Source organism: Nasonia vitripennis, chromosome 2, assembly GCF_009193385.2.
Source record: "Nasonia vitripennis strain AsymCx chromosome 2, Nvit_psr_1.1, whole genome shotgun sequence".
In the NCBI taxonomy this organism is placed as follows: Eukaryota; Metazoa; Arthropoda; class Insecta; order Hymenoptera; family Pteromalidae; genus Nasonia; species Nasonia vitripennis.
In genome coordinates this window covers 24,659,623-24,687,129 of record NC_045758.1, presented here as the reverse complement: position 1 = coordinate 24,687,129, position 27,507 = coordinate 24,659,623, and the positions used below count along the sequence as shown (strand labels likewise).

Here is a 27,507-nt window from a genome sequence, read left to right as displayed (position 1 = left end):
CGAGGTTAACGCAGCAGCCGCGAGAAGTGGGCAAACTGTTTGTACGGGAGTGCAGTCAGGAAGCAAAGTTTCATGGCTGACGAGCTTTCCGCCTCTTTCTTTTTCTTTCCATTAGGTGAAATCTTTTTATTTCCTCGCTCGGCTACGCAAGGGAGAAATCTCGAGCCACGAGGCGACATTTTCGAGGACGGCGAAAATGGAAAGGAGCTTCAAGTTAAGTTAAACTTACGAGAGAAGCGTAGGAGCCCACTTCGAAGAGTGTAGCCTAACTAACACGTCCGCAGCTAAGTCCTCAAAAATAACATTGTGGAGGGGGCTCGTGTTTTGACAAGCTACTAGTAGACCATGATTTCGAAAAAGTGAATTATAAAACATTTCCAAAAGTCCTATCCCGCATAAAAGCTCTGTTCATAACGATTCATGATCATGATCACACTATTATGTCACTTTGTGCCAATAACTAATATACCACCGGCGATATTGCGTACACGCCCGCGCTGGGTCTGATATTACGAGAATTCATTGAAATTCGAATGAGAAAGTGAAGAGCAAGCGAGACTTTTTCCAATAAAAAGCAATACGATATACGCGGAGGGAAAAATTGTGTCGGGAACAAAAATTTGCAGAAATACGCATATGTCTATACACGGATATCGGAAAGTTCCGTCACGCATAGCCAATAATCGCTCGGTCGCTCGTTCGCGGCGCTATTCATCCTCGAAGAAACGCGAGGGCGCATTAACGCGGCATTTGAATCCCGGTGTAATATCTTCTCTCCAGGCGTGCGTGTAGCAGTGAAAAATTTCGCCCGAAGCAGCCGCAATAGTTCGTGACGAAAATTCGAATATCGCGCTGTGCGCGTGAGGTGATTTTTCCTCCTTCTCTCGCTGCCGCTGCGGCTTGGAAAAATATAAGAAAGCACTTGAAGAACAAAAGAAAGGAAGAAGGAATAGGGAAAAAAGGAGGATAAACGAGAGAAGCAGCAGCCGGTGTGGCAAGGCTGCAAAATCGAAAATTGTTAAGCGCCCGTAGAACTGGGCGGCGCTGCGCGACTATAAATTGCCGCGAGGACGGCAAAGACTCTTTTGCGAGCGGTCGACACGAGAGAAGTCGGATTTATTACCGGAATTCTTGCCTTCTCTCTCTCTCCCTCTCTTGCTTCTACTCCAAGATCCTGGGCACAGCAGCTTCGTCGCGAGCGTTTCGTCGCTTTTCTCTCTCTCTCTCTCTCTCTCTCTCTCTCTCTCTCTCTCTCTCTCTCTCTCTCGCACTCGCGTGCGAACTCTCGACGCGGACAAATGGTTCATAAATTAATTCGCTGCTGCAGCGGCCGGAGTTAAACCTTATCCAAGGCCAATTGATTAATCCGCTACCCTCTCTCTCTCTCTCTCCTCGGCCTTTCTTCGTTCAGTTCGCGCAGCAGCTCTTCCTTTCCTGACTCGAGCCTTAAAAGCTGGCTGAACAGTCGCGCGCGTACCTACGCACGCATACGGGAGTAGCTTGTAGCTAATTCGTTATATTGTACAACGAATGAGATTACGAGCAGACTGCCAGGGACTGAGGGGGACGGAGGAATTGTTAAGGTTTCGCACAGGGGCCAAATTAGGGAGAAATTTGCGTACAATAATATAGCGTATTTAACGTGACACTAGTATCTACTCAAAAGCATGAATTTCGATAAAAATCAGCGCTACCCACACGAGCGAAAAGAATATCAGAAAAAAATACGAAAATCACGAAGATGTACCGGAGCGTACCGTTATAGTACACTCTTTATCTCTCTCGCTCGGCGTTGCCGTAAAAAAGTTCGTTATAACTTAATCATCGTAACGAGCTCGTTATCGCGCGCGTACACATAGCGATGAATTTTTAATACCGAAAAATAGCCAAGATTGCAGTACCTCTACCCAAGAACTGTTCCGCTCTATTTCCGCATAACTCGTCCGTGACTATCCGAGCCAATTTCGAGACAACTCATTCCGTTGTATACATATTTATTATACCCTTGCCAAACAACAACCAGCACGCATTCTTTTTTTTTTGTCGCCGCAGTGGATGTTATACCTGACTATTGCGCAACGCATTTTCTTTTTACGGCCGAGCGTCGAATTCGTCGATGAGACTCGCGCGTCGTTATGAAATCGCTCTGCCGCGTTGTAAAGACGTTCCGAGCTTTGTTGACGATTTATCCCGGCTTTTATTAACAGTTTTACGCTTTTCGTCGGTCGCGGGAACTTTTTCATTGCCGGAGCTCGTAAAGGCACCTTTCGATTATAACGAAGTGTTGTCATGAGACGCTTGCGCTAGGGGACAATCGCCGAGACTTGCGTCGTTAAGGCATGTTTCACTTTCCGCGTTTCGAATGCGCTGTTATATTGTCTAGTGTCGCAAGCGGTTGTATTGTTCCTTTTGTTTTATCGATTTATCAAATCTACTGCGTTTGTTAAGAAGAAGTATACTGACTTTTGTCAAAGTAAAAATAATTAAGATAAGAGATATTCTTCAAATCCCTCAAACGGAATCCTCAGACTCCGCGTATCGTAACATTATTAAATAATTAAGTCTTTTTAATCTTAAAAACCTCCTCCCTAATTCGAAAGACGATTCTCTGCACGATCGCGGCACCCGACAAACTTCCATCTCACGTCAAATTATCAAGATTAACCATGCAGCATCCCACTTCCATACGCACTTAATAATTCACGTCCTCGTATAGGCGCGTAAGCCTTTTTTCCAGGCGCTTGCTCGCGAAACTTTCGTCACCCCCCCCCCCCCCCGATACGAGATTATTCATTCGCTGAGCCCTTTATAATAGTGACAAATGGTTTCGGCTGCTGCACTGCAGCGGACCCTACTGCCGCAGCAAAGCTGTGCTCGCCGGGCAAAGAGAATAGTGGAAAAGGTCGAGTTGGAGAGAGAGAGAGAGAGAGAGAGAGAGAGAGAGAGAGAGAGAGAGAGAGAGAGAGAGAGAGAGAGAGAGAGCGAGAGAGAGAGTCGAGCGAGAAAAAGACTGGGCGCTCGAGATCGGGCCTCGACTCGAGCTAACGATTCTTTAAAATTCGCCGCTGACTGAAACTTTAAAACGCGTGATTCATTAGGTGAAATTTCATAAAAGTGCGCCTGCCGATAAAGCCTGCCAGAGCGTATAGCCCTGAGCGATGGTGCGGCTATATCTGAGTTTTTTTTTGTTCGGCGTCAAAGTTGCCTGCAGAGTCCGTAAATTTTGTTTTTACCGACGGCCCGAAGGCTCGAGTGTTTTTAGGCGGAGAATCGGTATAGAGCTTGCAGAGGATGAAAGCATCAATTTTTCACGTTCGTTTATCAGGTAATTTTCGTGAAAATTGGCTCAACAAGTGGTCTTCAAAGAGATTTAATTGCCAGGTAATTTGCACATCTTCAATCGAGCCGTAACAAGAAATGAAAATTTGAGTCATTGTCGTTGTTCGACCTAATAAATTTTCTCGCCAACCTAGTCGCACAAAACGATTCCATACCCGTATATGCGCATGCAATATTATACACGGCGCGTCGTCTCTACAACGAATCGCAATCGTCGCGCGAGAGGAGCTTTTCATTCTCGCGACCACACGCGGATTTGCATGTCCAACGCGTTCGTCCCGCGAGAGATGTCCATCAAAGCGCGGTATTTTATTGAAAAATATATTACCTGGTAATTCAATATCTCTCGGATTCGTCTCTTTGTCGTACGTGTGCGACTGCCGGGACCGTGTATTCGTCATATATATGTTCGGAGAGACGCTGTGGCGCTATTTTTCTCGCTCTTCTTTTGGCTGGTCAGAGACTAGTCGACAATGCGGTTAACTCTTCCTTTTCGCGACGCTTGATTTTGTTAAGGCTGGATGGAATGTCGAAGTTTTAATGGATAATTCGATATTGGGCGGTGAATTGTGTAATTCGATGAAGAATTACACGTATTTTAGCCGACGTCGATCGGGAGAAAAACCGAAACAGGAACGTCATAAGAGTGCAGTTTTGATTACTTAACATTTTACCTTTAAACGATTCATAAAACTAAAAGTCGTTTATTGAACATGTCAATAAAATATCGGAAATCTCGTGTGATTACAGGTTTCGTGGGTGCGGCGACGTGGCGAGGAGCTGCACCTGCTGACGTTCGGCCAGCAGACCTACTCGAGCGACTCTCGATTTTCCCTTGACTCGGAGTCGCCGAATAATTGGCGGTTACGGCTGAGCTCGGCTACCGAGCGCGACTCAGGAGTCTACGAGTGTCAAGTCAGCGCTCATCCGCCGCTCATAAGGACCGTCCACCTCATGGTTTCCGGTGAGTACTCTACATGTAGTATTTGTCCACTTGTGTGCTCTCGACTTCGAACAGATGCTTGATTCGGCAATCGTTTGTAGAGCGAAACTCGATGCCTCTATAAACAAGCCTATTGTTGACACATAGGAATTAAAAACGACACCTTGTAATATTTGGTTACCCCTTTGATGGAGCATTTTTATACATAAAAATAATTGTCTAAAAGCTTTGCGCAGGATTTTTCGCAAATATTTTTTTACACTCGGTTGGATGCAGAAAGCCAAAATCACGTTTTTTTGTGCAAATTTTTACATACTGCACATTACATAAAATTTTGATAAAGCATGAAAGCCTTTAAATAAGCCAAAAACAGGCGACCATCACTTAAAAAAAAAATCACAAAATAAAAACGAGAAAAATCTCGAATAAAGAGACAAAAAGCAGAAGCAAAGCATCGGGTCAACAACGCGGCGTAACGGAACACTCGAAGCATGTCGAGGATTCGTTCGAGTCGTAAATCACGCGGCGCGGTTAGGTCGTTAGGCTAGTCCATGGCGTATAACGACGCATTCGAAGCCCCGTATAACGATATTCCCAGCGTCGTGTGCGTCCATACGTGTATATACATATATATATATATATATATATATATATATATATATATATATATGTGTGTGTGTGTGTGTGTGTGTATTCGTACTCGGCCCCAGCCAGGCTTGTACGCTGTAATTGGCTCTGGCTGTGTGTCACTTTGCAATCAATAAAAAGACCCCGGCTCGCTGGGGGCAGCAAAAAAAAAGACGCTGTAAAAATAACTTTTCCGACCTGGACCGTTAACTCGGCCGGCCGGTATACAGGCAGGCTGCCGGACAAAAAACAGAGAATGCAGCTGCTGTCAGATTGTTTTTTAATTTCCTGCTGCGCCCTGTTCGTCGTCGTCGGCGTTTAACGGGATACGTTTTATGATCGACTCCTACTGCTGCCATGAACCGGAGTGATTTCATGTATTTTTTACGGGGAGACGGGGGATCGAGCCTGGGTCTGCAGAAAAATAAACGTGCGTTTTGATTCTATTTTTTTATATTTTTATTTTCGCTGTACTATCTATTCTACGTGGAAAATTTTATCTTCGCTAGAACCGACCGCGCGAACGTATAGCGCGCGTTCGGTCTTGTGACGACCCATTAATATTGCGCGCGCGCGAACGAAATTGTTCTCTGGAAATAAACGCGTTCGCGACGAAAAAAAAAGTAAAATGACGCGATTCGCAAGCGCTAAGCTTCAACGAATCAATTGTTGTTTACTCCGTCGACGATAATTGCTCTCGGCTTTCAAAAAGCAGGCCATGACGCCCGCGGCAGTAGGTAATACAGAGTGATGTATAAATTGCTTACCCATTGCGAAATCGCCCGGTTTCATTAAGCTCCCGCACACCGGGACAACAAAGCGGTCCTGCCCCTTTCTCTTCCTTGTTCTCTTTCACTTGTTACGCGGAGTTACGCGGTTCGCGTGTGGTTCTCGCGTCGAAAACGCCGCTGTCGCTGCGGCTGCTGCTGCGGCAAAGTTTGAATTGCCGGGACCTTAAAAGCTCTGCCCGCGCAAAATGAGCGAGTGCTGCTCGAATTCTCGTTAGCGCATGATATATTTACAAGCGGGAGGATATAGTTGGAGCCGCGAGGCGGGATCGACTCTGTAGTCTGGAGTTCGTGAATTTGACGCTCGTGAAGTGGTTTATCATGACTCTGTGTAGTGACAAAGAGCAAAACTTGCGATTCGTACAAAACAAATTTATTAGTTCGGATTTCGAATTGAAATTTGAGTTTAAATTTATGTAAGAAAAAGATCGAATGTAATTAATCAAGCGTATTCGAAGCGAACGCGAAATCCTACACGCGCGCAAGCTTTCATCAGCGTAATTTTTTGCTCCTCGCTCGGAAACACGTATACGCAGTAGCAGCGAGCGCTTAAAATATTCGCGCCTCCGTTTCCGATCCACCGGAATCCCGATATACATTCGCCGCGTCGCGTCTTTTTGAGAAGACGAGAGGCAAAAAAGCTCCCCAGATGCGCTGCCGCTTCCCTCTCCCAGCCATTCTCCTGATCCGCGCTTTCTCTCGCGCCGCTGCCGGCGCTCTATGGGTATCCCGACAATCGTAGAAATGGATTCGCTCTCGCTCGATCGGAATTCCTAGAGATGACTGGGCGCGCGCGATTTTTCCCATACCGCCCGCACAAGCCGGCAATAAGTCGAAAGCTCCCGGAATATTTTTCGCTCGTGCTCGGTATACGTACTACAGAAAGTTCGCGTTTGCCCGCGCGTGTGTGTGCATACGACTGCGAGTGTGCGGAGGCGCTTGCTTATGAAATATCTGACCGAAATACGGGAGACGCGTGCACGAATGCTCGAGTTCGCCGCAGAAGAGTCGAGGTACATCTACGCCACATAAGGAAACGAAGTAATGTAGTAATAGAGCGAGTTGGCAAAACTTGGCGAGTCGACGGGAGAAAGGGTATATCACTTCCCTCCGCAGTTGCGAGAGTGGAATAAGACGTCGCTCGGACCTAGATCTCCTTAATTGTTCTGAATCGGATTAATATTTATGAGAGGAGAGAACTGGATCGTGTATAGGTTACGCTCTAATTGAACACTTCATTTCATTCCGTCCATTGCTATACGCGTGATTGTCGTGTTAATCCTATTACCTGCTGGGCCTGATACTGTGAATTGAGCAATTTTTAATTAAAAATGTATTCGCTCGAAGCTATAGTATGTATTGAGTAATTAAGAGGTATTTGGAATCGATAGAATGTCACGGAAATTAATTAAAAATTCATGCAGAGAGTCCGCGGTGGCAGAGTATAAAGCCGGATTAATATCGCCCTCATTCTTATACGTACCGATGAAATGAACGTGATCCGGAGTTTTTAATTGAGCGTGCTTATCTATTTTCGACTCGCGCAGAAGATTCTCTGATCCGTCATTATCTTGTGCCATTAAATTCATAACGACGGGAATCGTCATACCTCAAGAGAACGTGCCGGTCGAGCTTCGAAGTAACAAGACTCGTAGTAAGCCCCGAATACGCCAAATCTAGTAGTTGGCCCAAAATAGTCGTTGTTTGTGTGGATTCATTTTGATAAATTCCAACAAAGAAGTAAATTTACAAAAACTTTAAGAAAGCAAACAAACTACATCGACAGCAAGCTAAAGTCCGAGAGTTCATCCAAAAAATGCACGTAACGGAACCATCCTACTGAATAACTCCTCGGAGCAACTATTCCCTCAAGTAAGCGGCGGCTTTCGCGAGCAAAGAAAGAAACTCGAGATCCCAAAAGAAGCCATCCAGAGGACGGCAAAGAAAGCGCGAATTCCCCAAAGAGAGCTGTAATTTTAATGTTTTTGCAGTAACGAGGCCAAAAGTAGTCCGAAAATACGTGGGAGAGAAGCGAGAGCGCGTGATATCACGCCTCGGCCCTTCATCGTGGCGGGGCTTCTTTTTTCTCTCCTCCGGCGATGGCGAACGTGACGCCGAGACCTGGACGGTTAGTGCAATTAAAGGATTCTCAATCTGCGAGAGCCAGTGGCGGAGGACGAAACTTGCGAAATAATTTCTCCCGACGAGGGGAAGCTGCTGGAAAATGAGTCACCTGGTTTGCGAGCTCTCTCTCTCTCTCTCTCTCTCTCTCCTCCGCCTTCTTCACTGGCATCCGTTCAAATAGTTACGAACTTAATTTCCGGGTTCCTTTTTCCGAACTACTGCAGCCAGTGGAGATTCCTATCGCTCTTTCCTCTCCCGCTTCGCGACTTCTGGCTCTTGGATTTTTTTATTTCTCTCTTCTTCTCTCTTCCACCTCCGCTTGTCCTTGTCGCCTCGTTCTGGAGTTTATGGTATCGATGTCTTCCTCTGTGCCATCGTCGTCCAGAGTGAGAGAGAAGGAGATGGAGGGGCGGGGGGGGGGGGGGGGGGGGGGAGCCAGCAGCTTTGCCGTGCGAATGGAGGCCAGCGTGATTAAGTGGAGTCACTTACAAAACCTTTAAATCAATTTATCGACGCGAGGCTTCATTATGTTAGAGAGCTGCTGTAAGAGCTTGCGCCGATGTATATATAGGTATATCCTATAGTTCCGCGTAGTTGGCTCGGGCTTGATCCAGAAAAAAATGACGAGGAGGACGAGCGGCTCTAATTATTATTCGGAATCCTGATTATTTGTCGTAGTCGGGATTAATTTGCTGTTTTCTCTGGTAATCTCTTCTGGCGCCCGGGGAAAGGCCGAGCGTTGAAAGCATTAATTTTTATTGGATCGTGCACCGACTATATAATAGAGAGATATCTGTCTGTCCGTAGTTGCTTTTGATGGATATTCATTTTTCGAGACTCAATAATTTTTTTCTCTTTTCAAATGTCAACTTCGTCGACTATCTTATGAAAACCGGACTATTTCGAGAGTCAGCAGCGTTCTATCAGAAAAATTAAAAAATCCAAAAAACAAAAGCGTCGAAGCTAACGGCAAAAAAATTAATCTACGTAGCACTCCGCCGACATTCCCCTAAGTGCATAGCGTAACGTATCGACTCGGGTCTACGCGCGATAGAAGGAGGGAATTGGGGCACAGGCGGTGCACTATTTCGACAGTCGCCTGCACGTCACTCGCGGCAGTGGTTGCCCGAAAGGGAGCGCGAATAAAAAAAGAAAGAAAAAAAAAGAAAAAAGCCGAGCACGTTGACCTCCTGGGCTCTCCCAGGGCTTGTTACGCTTTCCGGAGAGCTAGCAGCGTGACACGTCCGCTCTCCTGGGCTACGTACGTACACGTTGTTACCGTAGCTGCCGGGCTGTGTGTATATAGCGACAAAGTCTGCCGCGCGGCAAAGGAATTCTCATTCCTGGGCGATTTATGCTCGTATAAAGCAGCTGCCAACTGCGCGGACTCGTGACGTGCGAGAAAAATTCTTGAGGGGCCTTCAGGAACGCGGCCACTTTCTTCGCGGAGCAGTAAGACGGAATGTTTTTCCGTCGGATTCACGCATTCGATTCTCGTCTAACAGTCTTTACGGCGATCGGGTGATACATTGAGCGACGAAGCGAGGGTTGGAGAAGCAAGGTGAATTCCACAGTAGGTTCCGTAGTGGCCCCACTCGCGCGAAACTCAAAAAGTTTTCAAGAGAAGTGATATCCTTCTTCAGAAGTTTGATCCAAGAACCGCAATGATTTTATGAACGTTAAAATATCTGTGTCGTATGAGAAATAAGTAAAAACATTCCATCGATTCGTCCAACCATAACAATTTCCGAAATCCTCTCAAAACTCGGCAAAGTCCGAAGACTCGAATAAGAGATAACGATCGGCCGGCGAACCGCATCTAGCGGAAGAATAACGGCAAAAAGTCGGAGGTAGGAAATATCGTGGAAACGAACCGTCGGTCCGACCCTTTCGATTCGCCGCAAAACCGCTTGCAATATTGCTAACCGCGACAAGCCCGCGTGACCTTAAAGCCGCGGGCCAAGAGGGGACTGTACAGCAGAGAAGCTGTTGGAGGCGCGAGAAAGAGGGAAAAGGCCGGTACGGCGCAAAGAGAAGGAAAGAAACGGGCGCGCGTGCGCGCGATACTGTAACCGCGTAACGCCGGGAACGTGACGGGACTTTAAAACCGGCCCTCCTCCCGCGGCAATATTCACGGCGCGCGCTCCCCTTAACAAGGTCTATATGGCCGCCGAAGTTGCTGCAGCGAGTCGAGCTTTGCTGCACACTAAGGTCAGATCGAGTGGCGGAAGTATTTCCGAAAGTCGGACGTGCAAAGTCTCACTTCGCGCCGTGTGGAGGGGCTACTCTTTCTTGGATTCTTGCAGGCTGGACCCTTGGGTCTGTTTTTCCAAGGTGTTAGAATTCGCGGATAAGTGGGTTAGTTTTCAGACTTGATTATCAGCTTTTTCTTTTGGCTGAAGAAAAGGTAGCGAGTTCGTTTAGAATCAGATTTCAAGGTGCAGCTGTAGACTTGCCTTCGTTTGCCTTTCGCGTAATATTTTGGAATGATTACTGCAAAAGTCGTAAGTATAAAAACTGAAAAGTCCCGGAAAGATTTCGGTTGGCATAAAGAACGACAAACATTGCTTGAGATTTAACGGCGGAGGAATTATGATTTAATTAATAAGATTACGCCGTTAGCGCTTTCATTCGATCCATTGTTTGCAGTAAAAATGTAAAAAACCTTACGCGAACAAACGGCACAAAAGCGAAACAAAAATTTAGCGAGCAAACGAACCTCGTTACGTATTTCCATCAGCGCGCGAGTTCGCAACTTGCATATTATCCTTCGTCCGCGATTCTCGGCATTACATCGCGAGAGAGAGAGATAGAGAGAGAGAGAGAGAGAGAGAGAGAGAGAGAGAGAGAGAGAGAGAGATAGAGAGAGAGAGAGAGAGAGATAGAGAGAGAGAGAGAGAGATAGCCAAGAGTATAATTAAATTCACCGGATATCTCGGGCGAGAATTAATGCAAACGCAATAAAGTTTCATCAAACAACAGTAGAAAAATATTTTTGTATTCAGCCAGCTCTCACAATGTAAAAGTTTTTTGCTCAGCTCGCTTCCGACCCCCGCGTACTTTATAATCGAGTTCGCAGCTCTGTTTTCATAAACTCCTTTTCCAAGCACTCACATCACACTCGAGGTCGCAATCAAATTTTTCGCTTCCTTCTTTCTCGCCCCGTAGTTTCTCGTTCTGAAAGCTACGTGCGCACACCTCCCGCTCCGACGATCTGCGTTTGCACGATACACAAACTCGTCCGCCGGATAATCTTCGTGTGTATTCTTATCCAGAGCGAACGTTCCCCAATAAACAGGATTCTCGCGCGATGTAATCCCGCGAATCACGATATAGCGACGTCCTTATTGAAGCCCGACACGCGACATTGCCTGCTCGGCTCCGTATAAAGTCCGAGACAGCGCAGTAGCCCAGGAAACGAATTTCCAGACAATCCGGTCTATCATTATTTTCAGTTTAAAAATGCCGCGCGTCCGGGGGCCGTAAATTTCGAACCGGCTACGTGGATAAGGAGTATCTCCCTCTCGCACTTGCGCGGAGAAAGCATTAGACGTATAGGTAGCAGAAGTAGCAGAACTAACGCGGGGCGAACTTGTCGTAGGTGTAAGCCAGGCGAGAGAGAGAGAGAGAGAGAGAGAGAGAGAGAGAGAGAGAGAGAGAGAGAGAGAGAGAGAGGCGCGAGAGAAAACGAGAAATAGAGCAGGAAAGGGGAGTATGGAGCTGCTGCGGAGAATACGTGCGCGTCCTTCAATGCTGCACTCGGCTTGGGGATAAATCAAGGCTTGCCAATACCGGGCGTTACGAGCTTTTATTACACACGCTTGCGCCTCTCCCTCTACCTCGCGATCGGACTGCGCGCGAGCTTTTATATTTACAGAAGGATATAGTGCGCACGTGTGTGTATATCTTCTTACCAGATCCCCTTTCGCACGCGCGCTATACTCTGTATATCGGGCTGTTGTTTTTTTGCTCGTTGCGATGGAATTTTCGGATTTAGCCGTCAGTCTGTCGGGTGATTATCGGCTGTGTTATGTAATCTTTAGCGACTGGTCGGGATTTTCGCCGACTGGGAGAGAGGAGTGCGCACGGGAGAGCTGTGCGGCTGGCGGCTGCCGACAGAGAGAGAGAGAGAGAGAGAGAGAGAGAGAGAGAGAGAGAGGGGGGAGAGAGAGAGGGAGAGAGAGAGAGAGAGAGGGAGATGGAGTGTAGAGGGAAAAATGAAAAAGCGGAGGGATTAGCGGGAGCATGGATATATAGATGAAGGATGTTTCAGCGGGTTGAGCGTTTACGCGATATGGGTGCATAAATCATGCTCCTTTTTTGTGTTATTGAGTCGGTTTATTATAACGGGCTCGCTGCTATAAATTTCGTTCTGTCGGTGTCCTTATAAATTAAGCGCACCGCACGCACACAGGCTATCTACATTGATTTTCTCTATTCACCTCGTCGATTTCGGGAAATAATTGTGTTCTGTTAGCGAGTTTAAATAATTAAGGAGATAATGCCGAGTGTGACAAGACGCGGATGCATTATTGTCGTTTTCGCACCGCGTGAATCGTATAATTATTTAAATTGCATATAGTAATGTTAATGGGCTTGCCCTATATCTGCCGATATAATTATATCATAATGTGATGATGTAACAATTCTGTAGCAGAATCCCTGGTAGAAATGAGTCTAAGAACAGGCTAGTAACTGGCCAGTTCTTAGGATTTAACCTAGTTACTACCTAATAAATGGCCAGTCGTAGGGTCATTTCTACCAGGGATTCGTAGATAATTTATGTAACGTAATTAGACGTTCATTTATTTGATACTCGTGTAACTACTGTTTAAGTTATGATTGAAATGTGCGAAATGTGCAGTATCGAGTGCAGGTTTCGATAAAGCAACACTTGTCGTACTAAATTTTTTATAATACCTTCGTACACCAGAACTCATAATTATCAAGATAACAATAGTAGTTTAAAAATTGCTATCAACCAATTCCCACCAAAGCATCGTCTGCGCCCGAAAAATCATCTAGGTGAAAACAACCCCTTTCCTTCGCCGTCTCGGTAAAGCGCGTCTCATTCCGGCATTGAGCAGCGACGTTACACCGCTAATCCAGGCCGGCATGTAAAAATTACAGAAGATCCATATCCCGCTGGAACAGACTGAGCAAATCCTTCGAGACACACACTCTCTCTCTCCCTCTCCCAGCATCATCGTCAACCCCCACAAGCCAGGCTACCTGGCCTCCTTATCCTGGCTAGAATCACATTATGTCCGAGGCGTGCGCCCGCGACAAAACGCTGTCATCGTTCGTTATTATGCAAATTCATCGCGCTCGTCGGGGATCAAGGTGAGCCAGTCGATGTAGACGTAGCGGTGCAAAGGGCTTGCAGCACAGCCACCTCGGTGTATTAAGCCCGAAGTGGCTGGCAGCGTGGAAGGGAGCACAAGGCGGAAGCTCTATGGGCTCGAAAAGCAAGAGCAGAGAGAGAGAGAGAGAGAGAGAGAGAGAGAGAGAGAGAGAGAGAGAGAGAGAGAGAGAGAGAGAGAGTCTTGCGCGGGAGGGGGGATCGGAACGTGACTGTTATCGCAGCACGGGGATTTGACGTGCTTACCTCCGGGGATCAGTGTGATCGCCGACGAATGTGTACGTATATAGAGATCGTGCTAATGATAATTAATTAGACCAGCCACGCGACGTACCCACTCTCGAGTACAGTAGGCGGTACATAACTGCGTCCCGAGAAGAATGACGGCGAATCATACCTGCCCCGGTGTCGTTAGGCGCTTCGATCGCATCGTCAGCTATACCACGCCTGAGAGAGAAAGAGGATCGCGGATGAAGATTACGCCGGAGAGATTTACGCAGCCGAGTTTTACGGGCGCGTTTATTTTTAACCCGTTACCGGCTGCCGAGATAAGGCCTTGGGAGTCTTTTGTTTACACGGAAATGAGAATTATTATGGTCGATTTGAATGGGGGGGGGGGGGGGGCCGCTTGGGAAGTTGTGTGTGTGCGTGTGTGTGGCGGGAGAGGCAGCTCCGATGATATCGCGGGATGGGGTGGCCGAGGGAGAGAAATTGCCGGCTTCGGAAGCGCCGCGGCTCTCTGTCTCCGATATGGCGAGAATAAATTTGCAAAGTTAAGGATCGATCGATTTTTCCTCGAGACTTTTCTGTAATTAATTATTCCGACTGCGTCCGAGATAATGGTATTAAATTTCGTGCCCGGGCCGAGTTAATGGGCTTGCGCGATCGCTGATAATGGCTATTGCTTTAATCTGTTATTAAACACGCGCCGCGGCTGAAACGGTGCCTCGTTATATGGGAGACACGCCGAGTTGATCTCGTCAAATTTTACGCGGTCCTTCGTGTATATTACAAGGGACGGCGAATGTATAGAACCTACTTCTCCAAAATATCCCAGTCACATCTCGAATTTTATACGCGATGATTTATGCGCATTCGACTTTGATGTGAATTTCGAAGTCGAAGTTCTGAAAAGTTTATCTGAAAGTTCCGCGAAAGTTACTGCACCGAAGCTGACGCGCACCATTAATTCTAGTTATTTTATTGAGCTACATTCCGAGTTAGTACGAAAATTTGCGATAAAGTTTTCATACTTGACGAATTGCTTTTTTACACGTTCACGAGCACCGCCATGGTATACAGCTCCAGGTCTTTACATCACATCGATTCCCGCGGCAAATTTCAAACCGCGTAATCGCATTTACATCAAATGATATCAGCAACATCTCCAAATAAAAAGCGCTGCAAGCTCCTCGAGCGCTCGTATCTCGGAATAAAATTAGTCTCTCCGGCGGCGCTTACCGTAAACATTCCGCACTCCACCTCCTCTCGTTCCTCTCCGCAAGATGCTCGCGCTAACGCAGCAGCAGTAGCCAGCCGGGGGATGATGAAAGAAAGATAGAGTAATCTCGTTGTATCGTCCCCCCCAACCGATAGCCCGCATTCTCTCGCGCGGCGCATATCCGCGCGTCTGAAAATTGCCAGACGTAATTTTGCGTTAACTCGGTGCACACGGCCGTATACGCTACTGCACAGCAACGAAGCAAAAGGAAGAGAAACGATGAAAAAAGGAGGAGAGATAAAGAGCGACGGATAGACGATAGGCGGATAACTCAAAGGTAATCGGAAGAGCGCGTTTCAGTTCCTCCCTCATCGCTTTTAGTTCCATCCCGGTCAGTTGTCCTCGTTTCGAGCGTCGTTGATGCGTCGCGCTACTATTACATCGATAAACGCCGGCCGGTGGCAAATGTATGCAAAAACTGCCTTATACACATACTTTATGCGGCGAAACTCGCGCGCATTTGTAGCCCGCATATAAAGTTATAATACGTTCGGGATTTACATGTAATTACGCTCTCACGTGCTAAATGATATAAATGCGGGGCCCGGCGTGTGCTTTAAATCGTTCGACCAGCGCTGCCGCGGTAAAATCTGGCGGCAAGTCGCGCGCCGGGAATATGATCGGCGATCGCCGCGAACCGAATAGAAATTGCCCGAATTAGGACGGCGCAGACGAGGGCTGCCCGGCGCAGAGGTCGACTAATCAGTTTTTATTGGCTATTATTATTCCGGCTGGGACGTTCAATTTATACCTTAGTGGTATTATACGAGAGAGGACTTTCCGAGGATCGTTCTTTATTCGTAATTTATTTTATGTAACACGCGAACGATTTTCGCGTTTTTCGTACCTATTAATAGGGACTAAAGTGACTCTTTTTTGACCGGCGGGGAAAAAAGTTATTTTAGCGGGCAATAAAAACCTTTATTGCCCGCATATTCAAACAGCGGGCAATAATGGCCTTTATTGCCCGCTAAAAAGTCTTTATTGCCCGCAAAAATTTTTTTTTGTAATTTAAAAAAAAAGTTGTTTTGATAAATTTGCATTATTTATTTATTTTATATAATGTTTGAACAAGACAAGAGCACGGTTGCCGTGTCAAAAAATAGTCACATCAGTCCCTCTTAACACGTACGAAAAAACGCGAAAATACGTCCGCGCGTTACATAAAATATGGTGTGCACCAAGGGCTAAGTGGGCTTTTTGGCCTCGTGGATTTTGCAGTACGTAGTATCCACACTCGGCCTAAAAAAGCCCACTTTACGCCCTTGGTACACAATATACTATTACGCTTTTTTTACGTCGCTCATCGCATAAGGTGGCTGCTGCGAGTTTTTTAATATTCAGACTGTATACTGTAGAGTCTGACTTAACCCTGATTCTTACCACTTGGAACATCTACGAAACGTAATTGGTACTTGTTCCATTCATTTGCGCTGTGTTTTCTTGTTCATAAATATTATCAAGGATTAATGTAAACTATTACAAGAAATAATAATTTAACTTTGTTGATATTGGACGAATATTCAGCAGAAATCTAAATCCAAAACGCAAAAAAATTTGAGATTAGCCCATTCAGACCTGTGGGATTTTAACCAGTCTTTTCGAAACAAAAAAAGCACCAAGAAAAATGTTCTCCCATCCGGAGCTTTCTCTCCAAGAAAGGAAAAAAAATAAAGGGATTAACGTCTCTAGCGTATAAAGACGCAACAAGAGGAGAGAGAGAGAGAGAGAGAGAGAGAGAGAGAGAGAGAGAGAGAGAGAGAGAGAGAGAGAGAGAGAGAGAGAGAGAGAGAGAGAGAGATCAAAAAGCTCTATATCGCAGAGCGATAAAATCAGAAAGCCGAGTCTCCTTTGAATATTCAGGAAACACAGCCAGCGGGTTGAAAATGTACGCACGACGGCCTACGATCCGCAGCAATATACCCCCGTGTAACCCGCATATACCCGCACGCTCGCGATGAAATCGGCTTATTGGGATAAAAACTTTAAGCACATAGCCGTCTTCTCTCTGCGCACGTGTGTGTGCGTGCGTGTGCGTATATATATATATATATATATATATATATATATATATATATATATATATATACGGGAAGGGAAAGCGCCAGCTAGCTCACTCTCTCTCTCTCTCTGTCTCTCGGTTGCTCGTCGACGTGCCCCCATAAAAATGCATGACTCCCGTGTGCGTCGCAGCGCAGCGCCTTTCGATATTGTATTTTTTCCATTTCGTCAGGTTATCGTTACGGTATTTTACATAATATCCTCGATGGTATATATAATATATGTATACATCGTGCGGGCGAAACACACGGGCGAGAGCTGGCTGCGTACGCATTAAATTACGTCACACGCCGTGTCGTGTAAACGAAAAGTAGACTGGAGAGAGAGAGAGAGAGAGAGAGAGAGAGAGAGAGAGAGAGAGAGAGAGAGAGAGGCGTTTTATGATGGCGCGCAAGACCGCATCGAAAATCGCGGGGGCGAAAATAGCTGCGTTATATACCGACGTTGCGCCGTAAATATGCATGCGCGTATGAATTTTTGCGCGCTCGCGCTCCGGCGAAGGTGTTAACGCTCATGGCTTCGAGTGCCCGCCGCAGCGGGAGCTTTTAGTCTAACAATGCAGATGTCGGCTTGAAAGATTTTGGGGTGCTGGAGTTTGACATTGGAATTTTTCCGCGGGCTGATATCTTATCATACACTTGAATGTTTTTTTTTCGATTTCGAACGTTATCAAATGAAGCGAATTGCTTTCGAAGTGGTGAAAGGATCTCATAATTGATTCTCTGATTCTGTAAGAGCCTAAGACCTCCATCATTCTCTTACAACAGCCGTCGTCGTCAGCCATAACTGCTCCAGCTCCCATCAATCGCCGAATCCCCTCACGTATATAGCGGAGCAGGAGGCATAATAACGAGTCCGCGGTCGATTAGAAATTACGATTGCAGCACTCACTGTAGCGCTGAGTGCTCTCGTGGTGTCATTATGAAAACCGAGTAACGTTCCGAGGAGATTTTGTCACCGAGCGATAATCGTTTCGAGATGGGGACAAGGAGATTGAGGGGGTGAAACTACGAGTCGTCGATAGTTGAATAGATGTCCCCAACGCGTGTGCGATCGTATAAGAGTCCATACTCACTCTCTTTGTATATCCATGCAAGTCAAGATTTCCCCGCGTAGGCTTACGAGCGAAAAAAAACCGTCGATGCACAAGAAAAAAAATTCGTTAATGACTACTGCACGTACGCCGCGCGCGCGTTTAACGCAGAGTAAGAATCAGAACAAAGCAGTTTAGAAGCGGAAGTGTATATATACACGCGGTGGTTGCTCGGCGCGTCCTAAAGTGGCCCTTGCTAATGGCAGATGAAAAGTCACGAGTTCTCAATTAGCACGAGCGCGCGCGCAAGCTCCGTACTCCTCTCGCGGGAGTACAGCTAGCTCAGTCGTTCCGTTTCGCCTATTCCGAATGTCTCTGTGATACACATAGTTGTAGCTATGAGCTTGGGATACGCTTCCTGTTAGCCTGGCATTTCTAAGTTGAATACTATGCCGCGTGACCTGGCTTTCGACGGCGGCGCGCTGGTTAAGCGCTTTTAACTACGCTGCTGATTTTGCGGGCAGCAAAGAGAGTATTTTTTTAATGAGCTTTGTTAGAACTCTGGCTTAATTACTGAATTTGTGGCTATCGCTTTGATTTCTTTACTGCGCTGCGTTGGTGTATTCATAGATTGTTTTTATATGCCAGATATATTATGTCTTAAATTTACATCGTTTAGTTGCAACGCTGTATTTGAGCTGAAGTATACAGTGATTAAGTTAACGTGCACACACTTCACATGCCATTATCAGCTAATAGCACTAGTACCATCTGAAATAAACATTCCATACAAAAGCAAATTTAGGATCATAAATCATTTTTCCTCAGAAATAATCGGTGAAAATAAAACTAAGATTAAAACTTGCCTCGATAATATGGACGAAAAGTTAGTAACAAGCTCCTCACTCCCACTTCATCCTCTGTGTACTCCTCGTCCGCGTCGAACAATCCAATCTCGGCTGATTCATTGGGAGCCGGTAATTCGGGCATACTGCGTGCATGAAAACGCCGCGGCATTCTGATCCCGACCGCATTCGACGCAAAAGAGATCGTCCCGCTAATTGGCTAATGTAATGAAATGTGACCTCGTTGAGAGCTTGCGCGCTGGCAGGGGTTTCGCCAGATTGAGCGAATGTCATAATCGGTCGCAGCTAATAGATCGCCGTACAGCCGCCGAGAGCTCGTTAAGTGTTTCGGACGCGATTCCACGGATTGACCGAAACCGCAATTGACGATGAGTGTTGCTAACGAGGCGCGAATGCGTTATGGCTGTATGTGCGTTTACTGTTGACCAATCCTCGTATGGGCTCGACAAGGAGTCGTTAAGTGGATGAATGAATTTTGGGTTAAAAAAGTAAATATTGTGTTCGATTGCCGAGTATGTTATTTCAGTAATCGTATCATACGACATACGTAGCTTATTTTGACAAATCGATGATCATTCGATTTCCAATGATTTTCGTGCAATTACACGCGGTTCAAGTGCGCTCAAGGCAATTTAATTACTTTGCAATATTAGTACGGTGGTACGCGGTGATTATATGACTAATGATTGTAACTATGTAAATGGGGTTGTTTTGCGTGTAGAGTACAATATTATAGAGGCTATATAGCAGATGATACACAAATGAATTAAATGATTGATTAATCGGATAATAATTTTTACATACACACGGATTGTATGAATATCATACGTGTTGAATACATCAAGTGTGGCGCATCTATTCTAAGTGTTGAAGCTACGTCCGACTGTCTATGAATTTCAAGCATGAACATACTGTAGAGACAACTTCAGCAAAATGATCGATGTAGCCGATATAAAACTCGGTTGATACTTTAGTCGTAAAAATAAATCAGCGCTACGAAGCTTGGGGTCATCAATCGACAGAATGTCATTGAAGTTTCTTAGAAAAGTCGAAATGTGCATTCGCGAGTGCTATAAAAATGCTATCGCAATCGCTCCTGATCCAGGTCTACTTTTTACATTAATCCAGATCGCAGTGTGATTCAATTTACTGCTGGGAGAGAAAGAGAGACATTTATTGGACATCTTTCATCTCATCTGCGTCACTCTTCATTCGACCTACAATTTTTCTTACGACCTACCCCATCTCGCCTATGCAAATGACGCTTCAATAGCAAATTTCACCTGAGACACGGAGCCAGGCAGTAGCGCAGTCGTCGCCTTGCATCGGTACGTTGTTATTCGTGTCACGTCGAGTCTCGCGCACGCATCTCTTTCATTATTAAAACAGCGGGATATGCTCGCACAGGCTTTTCGCGTGTGTGGCGCCCGGTGCCGAGACGGTAAACTGCGTCAATTTCCTCGGGGAATTCGCGCGGCGCGCGTTCATCATCCCTTATTAATACCGGCGTATTTTTTGCCCGCCACTCCGTCGGCGCGAAGCGGCTTGTGTCGCGCGCGCATTAATTCACTCTCGAGTCGATATTTCTCGGGGCGTTTCTGATGCCCTGGAGATGCCGAGTCTCTTTCGTTCGAAGTTATGGATGGCTTTTGGAATTTTAAATTCATTTCGAGCTCCTCTCGTTGTCGCGACTGCTGCGGAAAACCTCGAGCCATCGGTGCGAAACTGTATTACTGTTATAATACAAAATCAATATAGGATCACGGGCGGGAGAGAGGTAGGCAGGAAGGAAGGCGTAAATCATAACGACGCAAAAGAAAGCTACATCCATTACGGGATATTAAAAGCCCGTTTATTCGACTTAACACATCCGAGCGACCCTTATTTATCGGCAAACTTATAGTGTCGCCAGTAGCAGCGGACGACCAGTCGGCTCCCACTCAAGGATGCAAAGACTCACCCGGCCGACGAAGGAAACAAAAAAACGGGGGGGGGGGGGAGAAGAGGAAAAACCACCCCTCTCGGCCTATAAATCAGCCATTCTCCACCGTAGGTAAAATCACGCTGCTGCCGGGCGGACTCGCGTGTTGTGCAGAGCAGTGGCCGTGCGCCCGTGAAATTGCCTTAATCTCCAGGACACAGCGCAGCGACATTGTCGATTCTACTACACGGAGGCGGCCCTCTACACGGGCGATTCTTATCTTACTAAAGACCGGACTAGCACCTCTCGCTCTCTCCCGCCGGTATATATGCCCCGATCAATCCCCTACGGCCATTAAATGCGACGCGCGGCGCGGGGAGTAAAATCGCTCTCGCTTTCCCTCCGGAGAAACGCTGTCACGCTTGGGTTAAAGCGGAGCTGGCTCGGGAATTACTCGCTTCGCCAGAACCGAACGCGCGAATACGATTAACTCCTGCGCGTGCCTAGCCGGACTATCGGTTACTGTTGCTGCTGCTGCTTCGGGATTAGCTACGATCGCGCGGTGGGTTAGACATCGGTGCAGGGGAGCTTCCGCGCTGGAATGGCCGTGCCGAATGGATGATCGGCGGTCTTTCAGTCGCTGCGGCGCTGCGGGTCCGATGTAAGCATCGCGTCCGAGTGATTTCGAGGGGGCGATGATGACTGCTGACAGTCGGGAGTGATTTACATCAGTCGCCGGTTGTAATTAAGCTTCGTGTGGCGGGCAATGATTATATCGTCAGGTCTCGTTGGAATTATGCTGCAAGTGAACAGTAGGAATCCCCCGTTTGATTGATAGCGACTGTACGTGGAACGCAATCCGATGTTAAAGTATTTTCGATTTGGAAAAGTTGCGTCGATAATTCCGTTTTTATTTTACGTGAATTTTTCAGAGCAGTCAATCAGGATGGGAGTTATTATTGGAAGGTTCTGATCAGGCTATATCTGTCACAAATAATGACGAATCATGTTTAAGACATTAAATCGATACTTACAAAATATTGAATAGTTCTGAATCCTACTTCATTGTTTTTACCCCATTGTTAACAACGCGATAATACTATACTTCTAGGAAGCCGGAATCAAAATTCTCCATTACAATTGTCACGCACGTTCATATTATATTCAACAGCATAGCCGTAAACCATAATGCTAATTCAAAGCAGGGCTTTAGAAATTTCCACGAATCGTGGCGCTTTGTGCCGTGCAAACAAATACAGCGGGTATAAGCAGACGGTCGGTTGCAGCTTAGACTGTGACTATATACGGCGCGACCACGATAAGAAATTCCGTGAATTCTATGCCTCATCGTTGGGCAAATACCTCTCATCGTGTGCCCCCACCCCTCTCACCCCTTGCCAACGGAGTAAAGCCTTGTACCGGCGAAGCTATCAAACTCTTGCGTCGGCCGGCTGACACAGTCCCGGGCAGAAAGTTTGTCGCGAAATACCCACTGCCCCCGGAGATATAATCGAGCGAGGGCAGAATGGAATGTAATACATGTGCTCGCGGGAGCTCGCTCTTTATGGACGTTGGCAAAAATGTGTTTTCGTGTGCTCTCTTTAGTTTTTTTTAGGTAGAGTTCGCGATCGCATATTTTGTAAAGCGCGTGTAATTACGTCAGGTTTGCGATTACCAACTGAAATTTTTTTATCGCTGATATCAACGACTGCAGATTAGAGATCCGATGCAATTCAACGGAACGCAATACTAATTTAGACGATACGCGAACTCGCAAAGAGTATAGCAAATCGAATTGTTTGAAGGTTCGGCGCAACAGTGACGATAACAGGAACAATACGTCAACGCCAAAATCAGTATCAGCCCTCGAGGCGAACGGAGCTTTCCTATTATACACACACATACAAGCTCTAAACCCAGCGCAGATCGGGCAAAACTCGCGCACGAGAGCCCGCGTTCGCAGCTATGGAATTAAAGCCACAGCGACTCGCGCAGCACCGAGAGGATTTCGGTTTAAAATAAATAGGACCATACGCGAATCCAGCCAACCTCTTCCTCGCCACATACAGGTATACGTGCATAGCAGTCTCGAAGTCTCTCGGCTTTTCACCTCTCGTCGTCAGTCGACGCGAGCTCTCGGTAGAGTTTAGTTCCTCAGCCGGTCGTCTCCTCCCTCCCCCTCACTCTCTTCGTGCAGCGCAGCCCTCTGTGTACAAGCGTTTCCCTCCGTTAAGCCGCAAAAGTTAGGAATGTAAATCCGCGACAAGCGGCAATGGCCGGCTAACCGGCAGCGCATCTGGCGACTCCTGCGGGGATCGAACCATAAATAAATGCATGAGCGAGTAGCATATGCGTATACGCCGATGTTTATGAGCCAAATATACAGGACGAAACGTGCGCCCGACGACGAAATTAATATGGGCCACACGTTCACACTATTATACGTGCGCACGCGGTGCGCGAAGGCATTTCGCTCGTATGCATAGTTAACACAGCCGCGCGCGCTGTTGAAAAACTGAATCGAATTTCACTATGGATAAACAATAGCCACGTTTACTTACATAACAGCAAGCGTGCTGCTCTATGCAGTAGAAGGTATAGCTCTGACGCACTCGTAGTTTACAATAACACCGAGAGAGCGCGGCACGTTGAAGAATCAAGTTTTAATTACATAATTATTACCGCAGCCTGCGCTGCTGCCGCAGTCTGCTTCAACTTATACGCGCGCGAGAGGAAAGTTGCGCTCGCGCGGAGAGCTGAGGTGAAGTTTGCCACGGATTGGGCCAGATACATGTAATAAGCGCTTTCCGTTCGGAAATCAGGTCTTCGGCTGAGTGAAGTTACAGCGCAGCCTTAATCTTGCTGAAATTCGCATCGCAGAAGACATAAATTAGCGGGAATACCCCCGAGAGAGCAAAAACAAAGCAAAACTGCCGCCGAGCTCTCTCGTCCACTTCGCGCCCGCGCGCGAGCGCGAGCATAAATAAGGCGACGAGATAGGAACCCGAATATTCTCGAGTGCGGCTATGAATAATTGGCACGAAAGTTGGATGGGCGTAAAAAATTGCGCCGCGGCGACGACGACGTCGACGGGAGAGGAGAGCGGAGAAATACGTTGTAGTCGTCGACGTCGTCGAAAACACGGTGACACGTGGCAGATATATAGGCGGGCTACCAAGAAAGCTTAAAAAAGTTACGCGAGAGTTACAGATTAATTGTTGTTTATTGCCGTGTCTCTAAATAGCTGCGCTAGAATTTGGCTTTTTAGAGGATGCGTATTCAGAGTGCAGTTACGTATGATTGGTTGGGATGAGAATCCGATCGCGATCAATTACTCGTCCCAAAATTCCGCGTCCCTGTATACAAGCACACGTTTATTTCAATGAAAATAGACAAGCTAGATGGACGAAGGTTCGTGGAAAACGACTGCTCATGTAAAGTCCTATACTGGCATTTAAAAATAGTAGATTGAAAATACGCGAAACAATTCTATTGAAAAGGTCGTGAATCTCGATTTCCAGGTATTTTTGATTAAGCGAGAAGTCAATAAAATATAGAGCTCACGTCAAACCTCAAAAGATATTTTGAACGAAAAAATTGTTTTCTCGTGGTATAAACGGAGTTCAAAGCTATATTTTGTTCGTATTGCCCTTGTTAGCTAGAATTAAAATGTTTCTAGTTATTTGAGAATCTTATTTGTTGAATTAAAAAGTTAATTGAAAATATCTTGTAATATAATAGATTCCATAATGAGAAATCTTGCTGCAAACATTTTTAACAAGGTAAAAACTCTCAGCGCATCAATAATTCTCGGCAGATCGTTAGCAGCTCTAGAGCTAAAATCAATCATGGATGCTACATTATCATGCAGGTCTATAAAGAACTAAAAGAACCGATAAAGCAAACGAAACAAAGTAGAGCTTGGAGATGGAAAAAAATCTGCCGAGCCAAATCCAGAGAAAGGACGAGATGGAAGATATAGAGAGAGTTAGCTAAGCCGGGAAGAAGGAGAGAACAAGCGCGGACGCGAGAGTGGCAAAAACAGCTGAAGCATCCGAGCGCGCGTTGTTTTGTCGGGGCCGGCCGGCATTTTTCACCAGTTGACGAAGAAAGCCGGAATTTCGGCTTGTCGGCTGATTTTAGAAATGAACTCGCTCGCTCATTTTTGCTCCCAACCGACAAAAAACGAGCCGGAGCTGAGTGAGGGAGAACACAATTGAAAACAGCGACACTCCGCCGTCGTCTGGCCTGACGCCACTTAACCCAATGCTTTATAGTTGTAGCTACTTGCGCCGTAGCAGCAGCAGCAGCAGCAGCAGCAGCAGACTGAGAGCAACAAAAAGCGCGACGCGCTCTGTGCTTGGTTAACTTGAATTTACGGTTCTCGGCTTTATAATTAAAATGGGCTGGCGCTTGGCCTTGTCGTGAGGAGTGGAATTTGTTTATTGTTTCATCGAGTAATTTAGGCGCATTTTTTATCTATTTTCATCACAGCCGGTTACGTTTCATCGCATTTGCAGGCTCGACAGTTAATCGGAAATCATTGTTGTAGAGCCTACACTTCGATCAAAGAGCAACTAATACATTCGACCCGCTTGTGTTTGAGGTCGTCATTTATTTCTGATCCGGGATATTGGTGACAGGTGAGAGGCGACGCGTCCTAGTGGAAAATTGGAATTATGCAAAATCATAACGCGAAAAGTTCGAAACTCCAGAGCCGAGCATTTTTCAATACACGGATTATAAGTCAACTGTCAGAAAGTCGCGCGGCGAGAATTCGTCTGCTAGGGCAAATGACAAAGTTTTAAACAGAAAGTATGCATATAGAATTTTTTTCTTCTTCTTTTTAATCAAGTCGACATAATTCGAAACTATTCCATTTTAAAACTTGAGATAGAGAGACAGACAGAGAGAGAGAGAGAGAGAGAGAGAGAGAGAGAGAGAGCGAGAGAGAGAGAGAGAGAGAGAGAGAGAGAGAGAGCGAGAGAGAGAGAGCTGCACGAGATGAACGCATTTTCAGTATCATACGTATATCCAGAGCCAGGAGTGCGAGCAGAACTGTCTTCTTGCACAAGACATCGTTATACGCGCCGTACCTGAAGTGAGCCCGTGCATGATGTGTTCGAACACTTTCGCCCCGCGGCGCGCTATGCGACGCCGATTCGCTTCTTACGTCTGAACGCCTCCCTATAGGTATATACCTTATTTATTACTCGGTCTCGTGCTCTTCTTCCGCTCATGCCGCTCGTGATCTTTTTCCGCTCATGCTTCCCGGAGCACTTCTCCCTTTCTCTTTGTCTCGCTGCGCTTTTTTGTTCCTGACAAGTGCGAGCTTGGGTAGAAAAAGCGTGTGCGCTTCTTTTTTTTCTCCTCAAGAGGCGAGAGAGGATTGTTTTGTTTCGAACCTCTATACTTGAGAATATCTTCGGAGGGGTGAATTACAAAAAATGGCGGAGATGCTTGTGTAGGCGTGGAAGTATTATTAATTTCTTAAGGCATTTTTTTTTACGTGGCATTTGGAACTCGAAAGTTCATCGCCTCATTTACGCAAGCCTTCCACGCTGCCCTATCTTGTGTCAACCCCACCCAAGATGCACCTCTCCGATCGACACCCACCCGTCCTATTTCTACTAGATCCGCTTTTACGTTGTCCTCCCATCTACGTCTAGGTCTACCTAGAGGTCGCGTTACCATCGGCCTGCCCTTCATGACACGCGCTGCCGTACGGTCGTCTCCCATTCTCGCTACGTGCCCTGCCCATCCCAATCTGCACGATTTTATTATTCTGTTAATATTTGGTGACGCGTATAGATTGTGTAATTCATCATTGTGTAGTCTCCTCCATTCCCCGGTTTCCTCATCTTTCTGCGGCCCGTATATTTTTCGCAAGACTTTATTTTCAAATACCCTAAAACGGTTGTCCGCCTGCTTAGTGAGAGCCCACGTTTCGCACCCGTACAGAACCACCGGCAGTATTATTGTCCTGTATATTCTTATTTTAACGTTTTTAGACAACAGCCTCGACTTAAGTAAATTACTCACGGCGTAGAAGCAAGCATTAACCGAATGGAGTCTCTTATTTATTTCGACATTAATCTCGTTTCTATCATTTATGGTCGTACCCAGATACCTGAATTCGCTAACCTTTTCAAAAGTAAAATTCCCAACTCTGAGATCTTCCTCCCCTCTGCAGATGCCTAGCTTATCCACAATCATGTACTTTGTTTTTGATTCACTCACTTCTAACCCTGTATACTCCACCGCTTTTATGAGGATTTCCGCATTTCTTGCTACCGTTTCCCTACAATCCCCCAGTATATCCAAATCATTTGCGTAGCCTAATATCTGCGTTGTTCCATTAAGCGTTGCGCCCAGCTGGCTAACCTGCATTCTTCTAACGGCATACTCTAACGTTAAGTTGAACAGTACCGTAGAGAGCCCATCCCCTTGTTTTAAACCATCGCGTATCATGAAGGGTTCTGATACATTGCTTTTTTAAAATCTATAAATAGTTGGTGTATGGTTTCGCAAAATTCCCACTTTTTCTCTAACAACTGTCTTATGGTAAACATTTGATCGCTCGTCGATCTGTTGCGCCGAAATCCGCACTGATAATCTCCTATATCTACTATATCTTCCGCGAATGGAGTGAGTCTAGCTTGTATTACGTTTGACAGAACTTTGTAGCACGTTGCTAAAAGTGAAATACCCCTATAGTTATTGCAGTCTGTCTTATCCCCCTTTTTAAAAATCGGTATAATGATAGATTCCTTCCAATTTTCGGGTATTGTTTCATTTTTCCAGATGGCACATACTAGTTTATAGATTTTGAAAGTGAGCTCGACGCCCCCATATTTGAGTAACTCAGCTGGTATAGAGTCATTTCCCGCGGCTTTGTTGTTTTTTAGTTGTTTAATCGCGGCCTCTACTTCTTGGTAGCTC

General features: G+C 46.2%; 1 protein-coding gene across 1 annotated transcript in view; it reads left to right on the top strand.

The window, feature by feature from the left end:
* LOC100116904 (peroxidasin) overlaps positions 1 to 27,507 on the top strand; it is a 238,883-nt gene that overhangs the window by 92,472 nt on the left and 118,904 nt on the right. The window contains exon 5 of the mRNA XM_031924211.2: positions 4,090 to 4,303. Coding sequence (XP_031780071.1) covers positions 4,090 to 4,303 — 214 coding nt within the window. The remainder of the gene's footprint in view (positions 1 to 4,089; positions 4,304 to 27,507) is intronic.